Source organism: Sciurus vulgaris (genome assembly GCF_902686455.1).
Source record: "Sciurus vulgaris genome assembly, chromosome: 12".
NCBI classification, from domain to species: domain Eukaryota; kingdom Metazoa; phylum Chordata; class Mammalia; order Rodentia; family Sciuridae; genus Sciurus; species Sciurus vulgaris.
In genome coordinates this window covers 56,592,112-56,606,679 of record NC_136473.1, presented here as the reverse complement: position 1 = coordinate 56,606,679, position 14,568 = coordinate 56,592,112, and the positions used below count along the sequence as shown (strand labels likewise).

At 39.9% G+C, this 14,568-nt stretch overlaps 1 protein-coding gene and 2 pseudogenes across 3 annotated transcripts in view; 1 reads left to right on the top strand and 2 right to left on the bottom strand.

Moving 5' to 3' along the window:
* The first annotated feature begins 334 nt into the window (after positions 1–334).
* The window catches only part of SMYD3 (SET and MYND domain containing 3), a 751,918-nt gene continuing 737,684 nt past the window's right edge, over positions 335–14,568 (top strand). Inside the window, exon 1 of the mRNA XM_079106633.1 lies at positions 335–579. Within this exon, the coding sequence (XP_078962759.1) occupies positions 416–579 (164 nt within the window). The 5' untranslated portion in view covers positions 335–415. The remainder of the gene's footprint in view (positions 580–14,568) is intronic.
* On the bottom strand, positions 3,260–5,346 carry LOC306641503 (small ribosomal subunit protein uS5-like; annotated as a pseudogene). Its single transcript has one exon. The product of its transcript is annotated as a small ribosomal subunit protein uS5-like (transcript).
* LOC306641508 (mediator of RNA polymerase II transcription subunit 10-like) lies at positions 7,813–14,265 on the bottom strand (annotated as a pseudogene). Its single transcript, XR_013766841.1, has 2 exons — positions 10,256–14,265; positions 7,813–10,211 (listed from the first exon to the last, which is right to left on the bottom strand). The product of XR_013766841.1 is annotated as a mediator of RNA polymerase II transcription subunit 10-like (transcript).

The window sequence follows — 14,568 nt, the reverse complement described above, 5'->3', positions numbered from 1 at the left end:
CAACACAACAACTTTGAAATGGTTTTAACAATGCAAGCAAATACACATAGATGGGTAAAGTGAGCGACCAGAAATGGCAACAAGAATTGTTTGATCCACGTGGAGGGTATACAGGTGTTCACCGCACTGTTCTTTTAACTTTTCCGTCTGCATTAAAATTATCATAAATTGCTGGAAGGAAAGAAAGCTCCCTCCCTTGGCAGAGCCGTCTGCAGCCGCAGGCCGGGAAAACCGTAGGAAAGCCCTGCGCAGCCGCTCCCGCAGGACCCCGTCTGGGCATGCTCGGAGGTCCGCCGCGGCCGCCCCGCCCCTCGGGCGTACGTGTGCGCAGGGCGCCTGCGCGCGGGTTCCGGCAGCCCGCGAGAAGCCAGCTGCGGGATTCGGTAGACGGCAGAGGTGCAAGTACTGCGGAAGGATGGAGCCGCTGAAGATGGAAAAGTTCACGACCGCGGACAGGGGAAACGGGCTGCGCGCTGTGGCCCCGTTACGACCCGGGGAACTGCTCTTCCGCTCGGATCCCTTGGCGTACACAGTGTGCAAGGGGAGTCGTGGCGTCGTCTGCGACCGCTGCCTCCTTGGGTACGTATGGAGCGCCTTGCTCACCTGAGTCCCGAGCGGTGCAGGGTCCAGAGTGGTGGGAACGTGGGGCGGACTAGTTCTCGGAGGACTCCGCCTGCTCCCAGCTGTACACGAGCTCGGCGGTTCTGTGGAGATCACGGGGCCCCACGCGTGTTCCTGCGGGCAGATCCCCTCTGACAGGCCCCGCCGGGACGACCCCTTGCGCTCCAGCGGAGCAGATTGAGGGATTCCAGCCTCTGCCTCTCTGCAGGGCGAACGAAGCAGGACCGGTTATCCAGGCTACTCTTTCCACCTCAGGGTTGCAGTAAGAATTGGGGGAGCCAGTGTTGCAGACTTCAGGGGAAACGTTGACTGTGCGTAATTTTGCTGGGGAACAAAAAAAGTCTCTGTCGTGTGCGACAAGCTTCTTTAGGGCGGCTATGGAAATCTTAAGTGTCCGGGGTGGGTGTGAAGGAGCAGGGCTGTGTATAAAGCAGTCTCAGAGTTGAGGCCCCGCCTGCAAAGAACTAGGCTTGGAGAAGGCAGAAGAATTTTAAGTGTTTATGGTGCACTCTTATGGTCTAGATTTTGTGTGGCTCGGGGATATAAAGATGAATGGGATATCCTTAAGAATCCTTAGGGGGCAGGTCAAGTGATAAGAGTTACAGTGTATCAGAAGGACTGAAAAAGGACTGCAAGTGAAGTATTGTGGTAGCCTGTTACTGAGATTCTACAGTGTGCTTTGCCAATTAGTGACAGTGCAGGCAAGTCTAACTCTTAAGCAGCTATCTAGTTGTGAGAATTCATGTAGTGTTTTGCAAGCCTGGAAGCACTGTGCTGGTTTCAAGTGCTATGAGAAATTAATTTATGGAAATAAATATACTATACATTTAGTCATAGGAACTGCAGTCAGTTAAATATTATTAAGCTTCTACCATGCACAAGGGAGAAGAACTCTGTTTGATATGGTCAGATGATTTTGAACCTGGCTTCTTTTGCAGATTATCAGACTGGAATTGGGATGAATGGAGGCAGGAAGGTAATCAGTAGCTTTACCATTAATCTTATTATGTTCTTATTTGGTTCATAATTTAGGAATATTTGAGTTGCATTTTAGTTACCAAATAATTGTATCTGTTGTCTTCTGAAGTAATGATGACAACACAGACACAAATCTGTTAAGGAGAGAGCACCTTGAAGTTTTTATAAACTGCGGGCTTGAAAGTAATTCATTCTTTTAAGACTTGACTTTTTATGGGAGTCCTCAGCATTTAAAGTCATACATTTCTGATTCTTATTCAAGCAAATTAAAGAAGGTAGGACTGTTTTAACCTATTGCATCCTTTGGAGTGTATACTGAATTTGAATATAGTTTAAAGCAGAGCACTTACTGTTTAACTGATGGAGAAGACACAGTTTAGTTCTTGGAACAGAAAAGTTTTGGAATGATGAAATGGTGACAAATGAGTAACTGAAATATCGGAACCGAACTTGTCATTCTTTGCCATTTCTGCTACCTGTCACTCATTTTTCTTGCAATAACTGTGGTGATTTAAGCAAAAAAGAAATTTCTTCAAAGGGTATTGGAAAGTTTTAAGCATTACTTTATGATCTGGAGAAACCTGGCTCTGAAGTGGGTAGGAACTATGTCAGAATTGCAGCATAGGAGTAGTTGGGTTGGAGTCTGGGAATATATCACTTCTGTTGCCTGGTAAAAATGATTCTGCAGCATGTATCACCAATATCATGGAAACTGAACCTTGCTGCTGCTTTTTGGAATACTGATTGTTACTATAGAGTTGCTCTTTCAGTCATTCTTCTTTGTGATATTAACTTCTGATTCAAAGTCCTCTGTTGTTCTTTTGGATTGGCTGAGTTTAGGTTAGCTGCAAGGGAATTTGAGAAGGTGAGTATTTTATCTTTTTGGTTTTAAGATGGGAGGCAGGCTCTACTTTCCATGAATATTCATCTAGTTGGGAAATCAACAAGTGTAAACATAGACAAAGGGATGAAGATTAATGCCAAGAATCCAAACAAAACAGACTGAATAGATGGATTCTTTGTGCTTACTAACAGATAGTTGCTTATTAGTTATTTACACAAAAAATATTTTTTGCTTATTTTGGGTTGCCAGGATATCTATCTATCTGTCTGTCCATCCATCCAACCTGGCAACCATCTATACCATAGTTCACTTGTGTTATAGTGGGCACTTCATTGAACACTTCCATTTCGGTGGTTGTAGTGTTCTCAGGTGCCTACTTGGTAGTCAGTGCAGCCTGAAAATATGCTGCATCTATTTCCTACCACTCCGACACTTGACACGGTTCTGTTGGAGTAGAGGACTCAACACTTGACACGGTTCTGTTGAAAGATCATTCTCCCTCTTGGGGGCCATAGGATGTGGCATGTTTCCATGTGTAGTTGCTTTTTAATATTAATAATCGATATATCATTAGAAACTTATTGGAAAAACATTGGGAAGTTTTTACTGTATTGGGACAAAATAGTACACAATAAAAATTTAGTAGTAATACATAGATAAAATATATGAAAATAAACAATTGTAACTATGCTCGAGTTAAAAGGAGCCTGTGACTACTTTAGTATAATAATTTCTAAATATAGATGGATAAAGAGGCAAATCCTCTGAGCTTGGATGTGGTGTTTAGCCTTTGTTGCTTTCCTAGTTTTTTTTTTTTTTTACAGGTTTCATTCACTTTATTATTTTTTTAGTAAAAACTCTATGTTGTAGCCACAGTTGGAGCCTGGGTCCTCTATACAGAGACTCTGGTGTGGGTTTTCACAAGATGGTCAGTGAATTCCTGATAGGAAGACTTGGTGAACACAGTTTCTTTCCAGAGATCAGGAGTCAAATAGCTGTATGTCTTGGAGATGGCATCGAAGGTGGCCTTAGCGAAATGGCCCAAGGTGGCAGTGCAGCCCCCAGCAGAAGTATAGCAGTCATCAGTACCAGCCATCAGCAGCAGCTTCTTGGGCACAGGGGCTGAGACAATGCTAGTACCTCTGGGGGCAGGGATGAGCCGCACCAGCACAGAACCACAAGGTCCAGTCACCTTGTGAGGGACAGTGTGGGTCTTGCCAATCTTGTTCCCCCAGTAGCCTTTCTGCACAGGAACAATGGAGAGCTTGACCAGGATGATGGCCCCTCGGATAGCAGTGGCTACCTCCTTGGAGCACTCTACTCCCAATCCAACATGACCATTGTAGTCCCTGATAGCTACAAACACCAGCACAAGTCTGCTTCTGTACAGGCATGATCTTCAAAACCTCATCCTTGAGTGACGCCCCAGGAAGAAGTCGATGATCTCAGACTCCTTGATAGGCAAAGAGAAGAGGTAGAACTCCTCCAAGGACTTGATCTTCATGTCCTTGACCAGGCAACCCAGCTTGGTGACCGGGATCCACTCCTTGTCTTGGGCCCCAGCCCCGACCTCCAAGACCGCTTTCGAAGCCTCTGTGGAAGCTGCTGCGGCCACCCATTCCAGGGCCCCTGGGCCCTCCCGCTGTACTGGTGTCATTTGCCATTTGGTGTTTTCCCAGAGAAGAAGTGCTTTCCTAGTTTTAATAATTGATTCTAGAGATACTTTACATAATAAAAATATTTGGGTTAGTCAATATAATTTGTGTTTTTCCTATGTTTAGTCTAATTCTTTGAGAATCAAAATAAGATTGTAGTCTGCCATTAAATGAAATAGAATAAATATTAACTATAAGTTGATTTCTTTGCCCTTTGTTAATAGTAATAAAAGCTTTTCACTGTTAAACACTGGAGTTCATTGTGGGGGTGATTTCTCAGAAAATCTAGTGATGTGTTTGTTCTGGAGGTTGAAGGTTGGCACATCGTGGTGCCCTCAGTTTGGCTGGGGGACGGGGTTGTTTTGGTCTGGCTGGGAAATAAGGTTGTTTTGGTCTGGGCTGTCACACAGAGGGAATGTGTACTTTGGGAAGAAGCATAGGTTGTACTTTTGAAGGTTTTTTCTTTTTTTTTTGAACTAACTGCAAAATGATACAATCATTACTAAAGAAAAAAATGTAAAAAAAGGCTGGCAGAAAAATAAATATAGAGATTCACCCTCAGAACACTTGGTGTCTCTGTTGTTTCTCCACTGTGCCAACGCCTGCCATCCACCTAGGACGCCAGCAAAATATTGCTGGGGAAATGTTTGTGCATCATTTCGTCAAGTTTTCCACTACTTTTGAATGCCCATCATTGGGATTAAGTGTCTTTGTTGCTTCTCTTGTAGGTAAAAATTTGTCTCTTTATTGACTGTCAATTATGAAGTCCCTGAGACCAGATAATGCATCTTTCAATTATTGTAGGCCTAACACTTAGCACACAGTGTGCTCTTAGATGGTAGTATAAATGTCTAATAGAATTTTTCTGCTAACTGAAACTGCTCTTCTATTGTCTTGTATATAAAATAAGTAATGGAATAAAAATGTTATGTACTTTATGGGTTGTAGCCCAGTGGTAGAGCGCTTGCTTAACCCATGTGAGGCACTGGGTTTGATCCTTAGCACAGCATAAAAATAAATAAAATAAAGGCATTGTGTCCATCTACAACTAGAAAATATATTTAAAAAACTCTTATGTACTTTGTAACAATTAACAGTTTCATGGTGTGGGGAGGGACACACCAAAATAGAACTAAGGAGACATTTGTTGTGATTCCTTCATTCGTCTCTGAAAATGATTGTTACAGTGTTATACGTGCTTCCCTTTGCTCTGGGACTCTCCATCCCCCCCAGGGCTCTTTTGATTGATGCTTTAGTTCTGCATTTTTTTTTTTTTTTCTTTTTGGTGCTGGGGATCAAACCCAGGGCCTTGTACTTGCAAGGCAAGCACTCTACCGACTGAGCTATCTCCCCAGCCCCAGTTCTGCATATTTATTTTTGATAATGGAGAAACTTGAACCTGCTTCATGACTTCTCTTGCTTTTTTCTCATTAAGGTATGGCTTCTGGTTTTTCATGTTGTGAGTGGAGAAGAAAATGAAGTATATAAGTCAGAGAAAGACTAATTGACAATGACATTGTGACATGAAATCATTTATATTGTCCTGCTGTCATATACATTTTTAGTTTGATGGAGATAGAGAAGATCATTCGACAAATGGGTTAGGTATATTTTCTATTTGGTAAATGTAGGACATAAAATTTCATTGTTATTTTTGTGTTTGTAGGTCTCCTTACCCACTGAAGTAGTAACCTAAGTCTAACTTTTATATCCTTAGTATATAAAGCACATTGTAGATGCTAATAATTGAATTTTTAAAATTTTTATTTATTTTTTATTTTTTATTTTATTTTATTTTATTTTTTTAGTACTAGGAATTGAACCCAGGGGCGCTAAACCACCAAGCCATAACCCCAACCCTTTTTATTTTGAGACAATTTCTCACTAAGTTGCTTAGGGCCTCACTAAATTGCTGATGCTGCTTTGAATTTATGATCCTCCTGCTTCAGCCTCCTGAGCTGCTGGTATTACAGGCTAATTGTTGAATTTTGGAAAGGATAATATTTTGGGGAATTTTAAGTCACTGTGTTTGTCTTTGGTTTTCCAAAGTTCCAAGTTGCCTATAGCTTCCATATCAAGAGCTACCACTGGCAAATTCTGATAGTTTCTTCTGAAGAGTAATGAGTATATTACATTAAACCTGAGGTTGAGACCTAGTACCTCCCAGGAGGAAGGAGGTTTGCTTGGAAGTGAAAGGTCCATCCTTTTCAGCCCTGGTGGATTGTGGAAAAAAGGGGAACAGGTAGGGAAAGCAAATTGTGAGAATTACATGTTTGGAACTTTCTTGTCTGGTTAAAGTTCTGGGGATACAAGGGGATTGTTAAATGGACAGTTACCAGTATGAACAGGTGATTCTGTTCCTTTTTTTTTTTGGTGGTGGCAATAGGGATTAATCTCAGGGTTCAATTACATGCTAGGCAGTTGCTGTACCACTGAACATTCCCAGCCCTCTTACTTTGGGGCTCTGGAGAGGGGATAGCTATGAAGGTTAGTGATAACACTGAGGCATAGCAGTGATAGAAGGAAGTGGTTAGATAGAGGAGTCTGTGGAGGTGGTATGGGTGCTATGAGGAAGGTGGAAGAGCTTAGAGTCCAGTCCAGCCATAGGACTTGACTGTCTCCTTGCAGGAGAGACCAATGAGGATCTAGAGACACCCCATAACGTATCATCAAGGATGTCTTATAAGATCTTGGGAAAAAAATTTACCTGAAAGCAGCCATTTAAACAGTCCTGGTAAGGTGTTTAACTTAGTCTGAATATTAACGGGAAGAGATTGAGGCATTATTTGACAAGTTTTAAGTTTCCTGCCTCTTTATTAGGGTATATTTTAATGAAGAATATTAGATTAGTTATTGAATGAACAGCACATGTAAAGGAGACAGATTAGATCAATTATAGAAAATAAGGTAGCTACATTTGAGTTGCAGTGTGAGTAAATGTGAACAGGCAATAAAGGAACATTAGGGTTTATCCTAATGTAAGATGTTGGAGTTTGTCCTGTCAAAGGACTGAGCCTGGGGTAGAGGCAGGAGGAAATAGCTGCATGTCTTGGGTAAGAAGAGGTTCCATTGAAGCCATAAGCAGTGGTGGAAGATTTGAGACAAACAGGGAAGTGGTTGCTAAGTAACTTGGCCGTAGAAGGTTTGCAATAATCTAGGAGAGACGAGTAAATTGCCTAGTGAAAGATATGGTCATTGGAAAGTTCTGAGGGTCCATTTAAAACTGGTGTTCATTTATTTAAACTAAGGAATGCTTAAGAAGGTCATGCTTTTAAAATATTCTCTCCCAATGGATAACTACTTGGCTCTGAGAATTGGATTTACCCAGGATTTCAGGTTAGTGTGATGAATGAAGGGGGGTTAGGTATTGGAGGTTGTAGGTAAGAGAGAATGTAATCATCGATCATGGCTTCTAAATTAGGGAATGAGGTCCTGAGAAGGGTAATAGTGAAATGTGGTAGAATCCTTGGATTAGAGGACCTGTTGTGGTCAAAGATAAGGTAGAATGGTCAGAATGGGTTGACTTGACATATATGCTTTTAAGTGGTGTATGTATTGATATATTAAGGAATAGCAGAAAGTGGCTGAGGTCTGGAGTAATAAAAAAATTACATTTTTTTTTTTTTTTTGTGGTGCTGGGGATTTGAACCCAGGGCTTTGTGCTTGCAAGGCAAGCACTCTACCAACTGAGCTATATCCCCATCCCAAAAAATTACATTCTTATAATCTCAGAATCTGAGAGGCTGAGGTGATAGATGAACTTTCTGAATAAATGAAGTTACCAAGAATGTTAGATATTGGGGTGAATAGTTCAGCAAAGGCAGAATTCTCATGTTGGCTTCTTGATCCAAGATAGAGTAGTAAGAACCAAATGGACACTGAAAGCCCTCCCCAGACTCATATAATGAATAAAAGACATTACTTGGATTGATGACTGATTTTGGGAAATATGTTAGTACCAGGTACAAGTCTTAGAGACCTTCCTGGGGAAGCCTGAATGTCAAAGGAGTAGTGAAATCATTTCATAGGTAGAACTTTGAGAGATGGCTTGAAGCCATGATTTGCACATTCCTGGGTAGGCTAATGGTTTACCTGAGAGTCGTAGACTTTGAAATGAAATAAGGTAGAGGAATTGAGAATAAGGTGTGTTGGATGAGGATCTGGATATGACTTCATTATTCTTTTTTTAGCTATCTAAATACTCAGACTTTATTCTATGCATTTGTCTAACTGAAATTCATGAAAGCAGTTACACATTGTGTACTACATTTGAAAGTGTAAAATATAAAACCATTTTTTTAGTTTTCTGATATCATAATAGAATGGAACAGAAAGGAGTACATAAAAAGTAAAATAGCAAGTAGAATTTTTTGAACTTTTAATTTGCTGATCACATTTAATATTTCCAGGATTCGTCCTGTGCCCTTTACCCACTGAGAGAATGAAAGGAATCACCTCCGAGGATGTGGGGCTGCTAGTCAAGGGCTATAGAGACAGCTGGGGCACAGCTCCCTTTCTTTTCTAGTCCCAGAAACCCATGAGCTCTAACAACAGGGACAGCAGGGATGGGGACATGTTCAGGGCCAGTCCATATTGGCAGGAAGGCACTGTCAGTGCTGACAGTTATGGCCTTCTAGTGGTATAGTCCTGGTCCATCAAGGACTTGGGGTCTTTCCACGCTTAGGAAGGCCAATGGTCCTTACCCTGAATGCTTTGACACTTCGCCATATCTTCTGGAAATACTTCTTGAATCAGCAGGCTTTTAAATTTCTTCATTGTGTCAATCTTGCCTTTAACTTGCCCACTTTTGGCTAAAGCCCTCTCGAGGCATTCTTTGGTGTAGAGTTTGGGGTTTCACCTTGATCTATGTATTCAAAAACTTCTAGAGGTACAGTAATAGCATGAAGCTGTTGACTGTACTTATCAATATCCCGTAAGCCAGTAAAAAAGTAATTCAGCTTTTGGTGGAGCTTGTCCTGGCTGCTGGACTGGAAGTCAATGACAGTGATGCCAGGCTGCTGAATGTTCTCCAGGAACTTCTCCAGGTGCACCTCCAGGTGGTTGAACTTCTCTGCCATTGGCCTGCCTGGACCCCATGGCGCAGCCACAGCCTATTCCGTGGTAGGTGCTTCGTGGCTCTCCCACTTCCTTTCCGTTTTTCTTTTTAAGTGGAAGTTATAATTCCTGTTTCTTTTATTTCTTCCTTTTCTTCTGCAAGGAGGTTTGGGAAAGAGCTGTAGGGCTGAACCCTGAACCTGAAATCATTTGGTCCTGTGAATGCCACAGCAGAGGATGTTCTTAATCGAACAGCATCACCTGCTTGGTGGATAGCAATAAGTTGTTCTCTTTTTCCAGACAGCCTGGTGTTTTTTCCAGAGTGGGAAAGGTATAGAGGATGGTTTCTGGAACTCAGTAGCGTAGCCATCTCCTCACTAAAGCCATTGTGGCTTCTGTTGGTACAGAGTATCTAGTTTGCTACCAGTAGTAACTGATCCTGGATTCTCCAGATGGCCACACACCTTCAGGATGAACCAACCGCTGTCTGGTTTTTGTTTTATACCCTTTTGTTACGCAGCAGTCAGTGATTTGTTCTCATTGGAATACTCATTTCCACCCCGCCCCTGCACTTGGCTTTCTCTTCTCTATGTGTACTACCATTTTTGAGATCTACTGAGTATCTTCCGTAGAGCTGTTATTCCTTCCAAGGTTGCCACTGAAGCTCACAGGAAGAGAATTGAAGCAGTGGGCTATTTATTGTCTGTGGTTTTAGCTGCTCTTAATATACACTGTCATTTGAGGCTGCCCCTGTGCACTCTAAAAAATAATGAAATGAATGTAATAGGAGAGATTAAAAAAATGCTACTGAGGATGCTGAAGAGGTTTTGTTTATGTGGGTTATGTCTGTTGATATTTATAGTATAAAAACTGCGGGGCACGGTGATGTACACCTGTAATCCCAGCAGTTTGGGAGGCTGAGGCAGGAGGATCCATAGTTCAAAGTAAGCCTCAGCAAAAGTGAGGCACTAAGTAACTCAGTGAGACCCTGTCTCTAAATAAAATACAAAATGACCTGGGGATGTGGCTCAGTGGTTGAGTGTCCCTGAGTTCAATCCCTGGTAAAACCCCACCTCAAAAAAAAAAAAAAAAAAGCAACAACAACCAAAAAACAAAACAAAACAAAAACCCTTAAAACTGAGAAGTTTTGAAATACATTTAAAAAAATCAGTATATTACATTTTAATAAAAATTTTAAAGGAACAAACTATTATCTAAAATGAGAAAATTTAGTGGAAAAGGTATATTTTTACATTTTTTCATCTCTCTCTAATGTCTGGCTTAATAGAACACACTTGGATCCTTGGAACTGCTTCTGCATTCAGTATATTGCAGAATTACATATCAAAAAACTTCTGTCTAGTTGTGAGAAAATGAGAATCAAAAAGGTTCTCCAGGGAAGAGAGAGGAAAATACTTCCTAAATAGCTAAGAAAAAAGATGTGCAAATATAAGCTGGTAAAGAGCTCCCAGTGAAATAGCTGGGTTCCTACCCAGTTAGTAGTCAATGGCGAAATGTTCTACTGAACATCTGCCCAACCATCCTCAGTGATCCTGTGAAGGCTCACCCTGGATGCTTTGGTACTTAGCCATGTCTTCTGGAAATACTTTAGAAAGTTCTTCACATGCCTTGCCTTTTTGGTTTTTTCAGTGCCTCACTCTCGAAGGTGCTAGTCCAGGACCACTGGGTATTTGAGGAAAGTCTCCAAAAATAATATTTTTTGTTAAAAAAAGAAATAGAAAAAGATAATAAAATCCTTGAGCCAGGTGCAGTGGTATGCACCTGTAGCCCCAGTTACTTGGGGGACTGAGGCAGGAGGATTGCTTGAGCCCAGGAGTTTGAAACCAGCCTGGGCAATATATCAAGACCCTGTCTCTTAAAAAAAAATTCTCAGGATATTACTCATGGAAATTGAAGAATGTAATAACTAAAATGAAAACGGATAAACTGAATGTAATATTGAGGAAGTCTCCCTGAAAGTAGAACAAAGAGATAAAAAATTAGAAATGTGAGATAGAGGATCCAAGATGACATACTTGTATAATGAGAGTTCCAAAGAGAAAACAAAGAAAATGGAAGAGCAGAAATTATCAAAATATTAATATAACAAAATTTCACAGCAGGAAAAGACATGACTTTGAAGACTGAAGGAATCTGTAAGTGCCCAGTATAATGAAAACTGAAAATATGGAGAGAATTCTAAAAGCTTCTAGTGACAAAAAATGGGTTGCATAAAGAAGAATTGGGAATCAGAAAGATGCCAAACATCATACCAGTAACCCTGGAGATGAAAGGCAAAAGAGAAATGCCTAAAAATTCTGAGGAACATTATTTCCCACCTAGAATTTTATGTTGAACTAAACACTAATGAAGTAGGCAGTTAAATCTTGTTAGACTTGTAGGTTTTTAAAAATTTTGCTATTTATTTTACCTTTTTTGAAGAAACTAGGGGACAGAGTTTCATGAAGTGTGATTTTAAAGTAGCTATTTGGTCAGACAATAGAAAGTATTTTTTCAAGTTACTTTCACTCAATCAGCAAAATGTTAGAAGTATCTATTTCTTCCTATTCCCACTGCCAATGGTATTTTATTAAAAATCTTTGTAAATTCAGTAGGTAAAAATGGTATTCTCTTGATGTTTAAATTGGCATGGTTTAATAAAATGAGCATTTCCCCCACATGTCTTAACCACTTTTATTTATATCATGGTATATTTTTTGCTGAATTTTGTATTAGAAGGACCTTAGTATCCCTCCCCAAACGACTGGCATGTGTTATAGTTGTTGTATAATTATCTTTTGTAAACTAGATGATGATACATTCTTTTTTTGTGGGGCAGGGTGTACCCAGTATTGAACTCAGGGGCACTTGATCATTGAGCCACACCCCCCAGCCCTATTTTGTAGTTTTTTTTAGCAACAGGGTCTCACTGAATTGCTTAGTGTCTGGTGGTTGCTGAGGCTGGCTTTGAACTTGCAATCCTCCTGTTTCAGCCTCCTAAGCTTCTGGGATTATAGGTGTGCACCACCAAGCCTGGCTTCATTGTGCATTCTTCTAAATGATTCTTTCAATTGATTTATAATTTACTAGATGTATGAACTTACTTTTCAGTGTTCTTCATAACATCAAGTAAAGTCATTAAGAAAAATAACTAGGTTGCATATTTTCTGAGAACTTGCATACAAAAGAATATGTACTTGTTTAACAAAAATTTAGGATATGCCTAACGTGTCAGGAATTTATTTTTCTATTTATTTTTCACCTGAAGGTCCATTTTTTTTTTCTGTAGAGCAAGTCTGACTTTTTTGTTCCTTTGTAGGAAATCTGGTTTTGTGTTATTATTAAGAGTTTTGTTTCTTTACATTTGAAATGTTAACATTTTACTGGGCTGTGTCCAAGTGTGAATTTCCTTTGATATATTTTGTTTGGAAGCTGATATTAAAAAATTACTGAATCCACACAATGAAATGCACTTTAAAAAGATAAAAACTATCTTCATATTATGAAAATAGTTCTGAGCTTGTGGACCTCCTCCTGAAAGGGTTTGAGAGATGATCCCCAAGGGGTCCCTGGATTATACTCTGAGAATCACTGTTTCAGGAAAAGGAACTTACCTTTTGTATCATTTTGAGATGTTGGGATTTGTTCTTTTGTATATGTTGGAATTAGTGAATAATATTGGTTCTGGTTTTCTCATAGCCTACTAGGATATGTGGGACCAGTTAGGGTGACACATACAATTTTTCCTTCCCTTATACAAACTATGAACTGATATGACTTTCTAGTATTCAGTGGAGAGATGTTCTACTTAATTTGAGTTCTCTCTGCTTCCTGTCATGAGATTAGCTTTCCTTCTTTACCCATCTGTCATGATGTTCTGCCTCATCTCAGCTGCAGAGCAATGGAACCGTCTGACTACAGACTGAATCTCTGAAACTGTCCCAGGGTATCCCGAAGCTTTCATCAAAGTCTTCTCAAATGAAATGACAACAACCCATGCGAAACCTGTATTATATATGAGCAAATAGTCTTTGGATGGTGTTATGGTTTGGATATGGAATATCCCCCCAAAGCTCCTGGGTCAAGGTAGGAATATTCAGAGGTAAAATGTTGGATTATGAGAGCTACAATCTAATCAGTCCATCCTAGTTTGAATGGACTAGTTGAGTGGTAACTTTAGGCAGGTGGGGTGTGCCTGGAGGAGGTAGGTCACTGGGGGTGTGCCCTGAAAATATTCATCTTCCTTCTGGCCCCTTTTCCTCTCTCTCTGCCTGTTTTCTGGTTGCCATGCCATACCCTTCCTCCATGATATTCTGCCTCATCTTGGGCCCAGAGCAATGGAGTTGGCAAACCATGGACCGAACCTCTGAAACTGTGAGCCCAAATAAACTTTTCTTCCTCCAAGTTGTTCTTGTTGGGTATTTTGGTCACAGTGATGAAAAGCTTAATAACAGATGGTTGTCCTTTGTCTTCATCTGCATAAGCATTCTGAATTTGTAAAGAGAAGATGAAATTATGAATACAATAATAAAAAATAAGAATACTACTAAAAATCTGTATACCCTTTACCATGATTATTAACATTATACCTCATTTGCATACTTCTTTCTCTTTCTCTTAACCTTGTACTCTGCTTGCGTGTTTCTCTCTCTCTCTCTCTCTCTCTCTCACACACACACACACACACACACACACACACACACAGACACACACTTTATTCTTTCTAAAGTTATAAGTTACATAGATCTTGGCCCTTTATCCCTAAGTATTTCAGCCTCTTTATCTAAAGAATAGGGATGTATCATATATATCAGATTCAGTAAATTTAACATTAATACAATACTTTCCCATCTGTATTCCAGTTTGTCAAGTGAATTGATAATTTTATGAGTTAACTTTTTTCTCCTTTCAGTATAGTATCCAGTCTAGGGTCAGGAGTTGTATTGAATTGTCATATCATTTTGACCTATTTTGATATGGAACATTCCCACAATTGTTTTTTGGCATGTGTAATATCTACTTATCTGAAGTGCACAGTTTCCTCTTCTTTTTTTTCTTTTTAAATAGAATGTTCCCTATTTTGGATTTATGTAATGTTTCTTCATGGTTAGATTCAGGATAATATTTTTTTAATAAATGTTTTTATTTGTTCTGATTTCTTGTACATTACAGTAGAATATATTTATACATTTTGATAGATCATACATAAATGGATATAATTCTATTTTTCTGATTATACATATTGTAGGATCACATCAGTCATTTATATACATGACAAAATAATGTTTGTTTCACTCTAATATCATTCCTACCCCTATACCCTTTCCCCTCCCTTCACTCCCATATACCTAATATAAAGTAACTCTGCTCTTCCTGATTCCCCCCATCTTATTGTGAATTAGTATCCATATATCA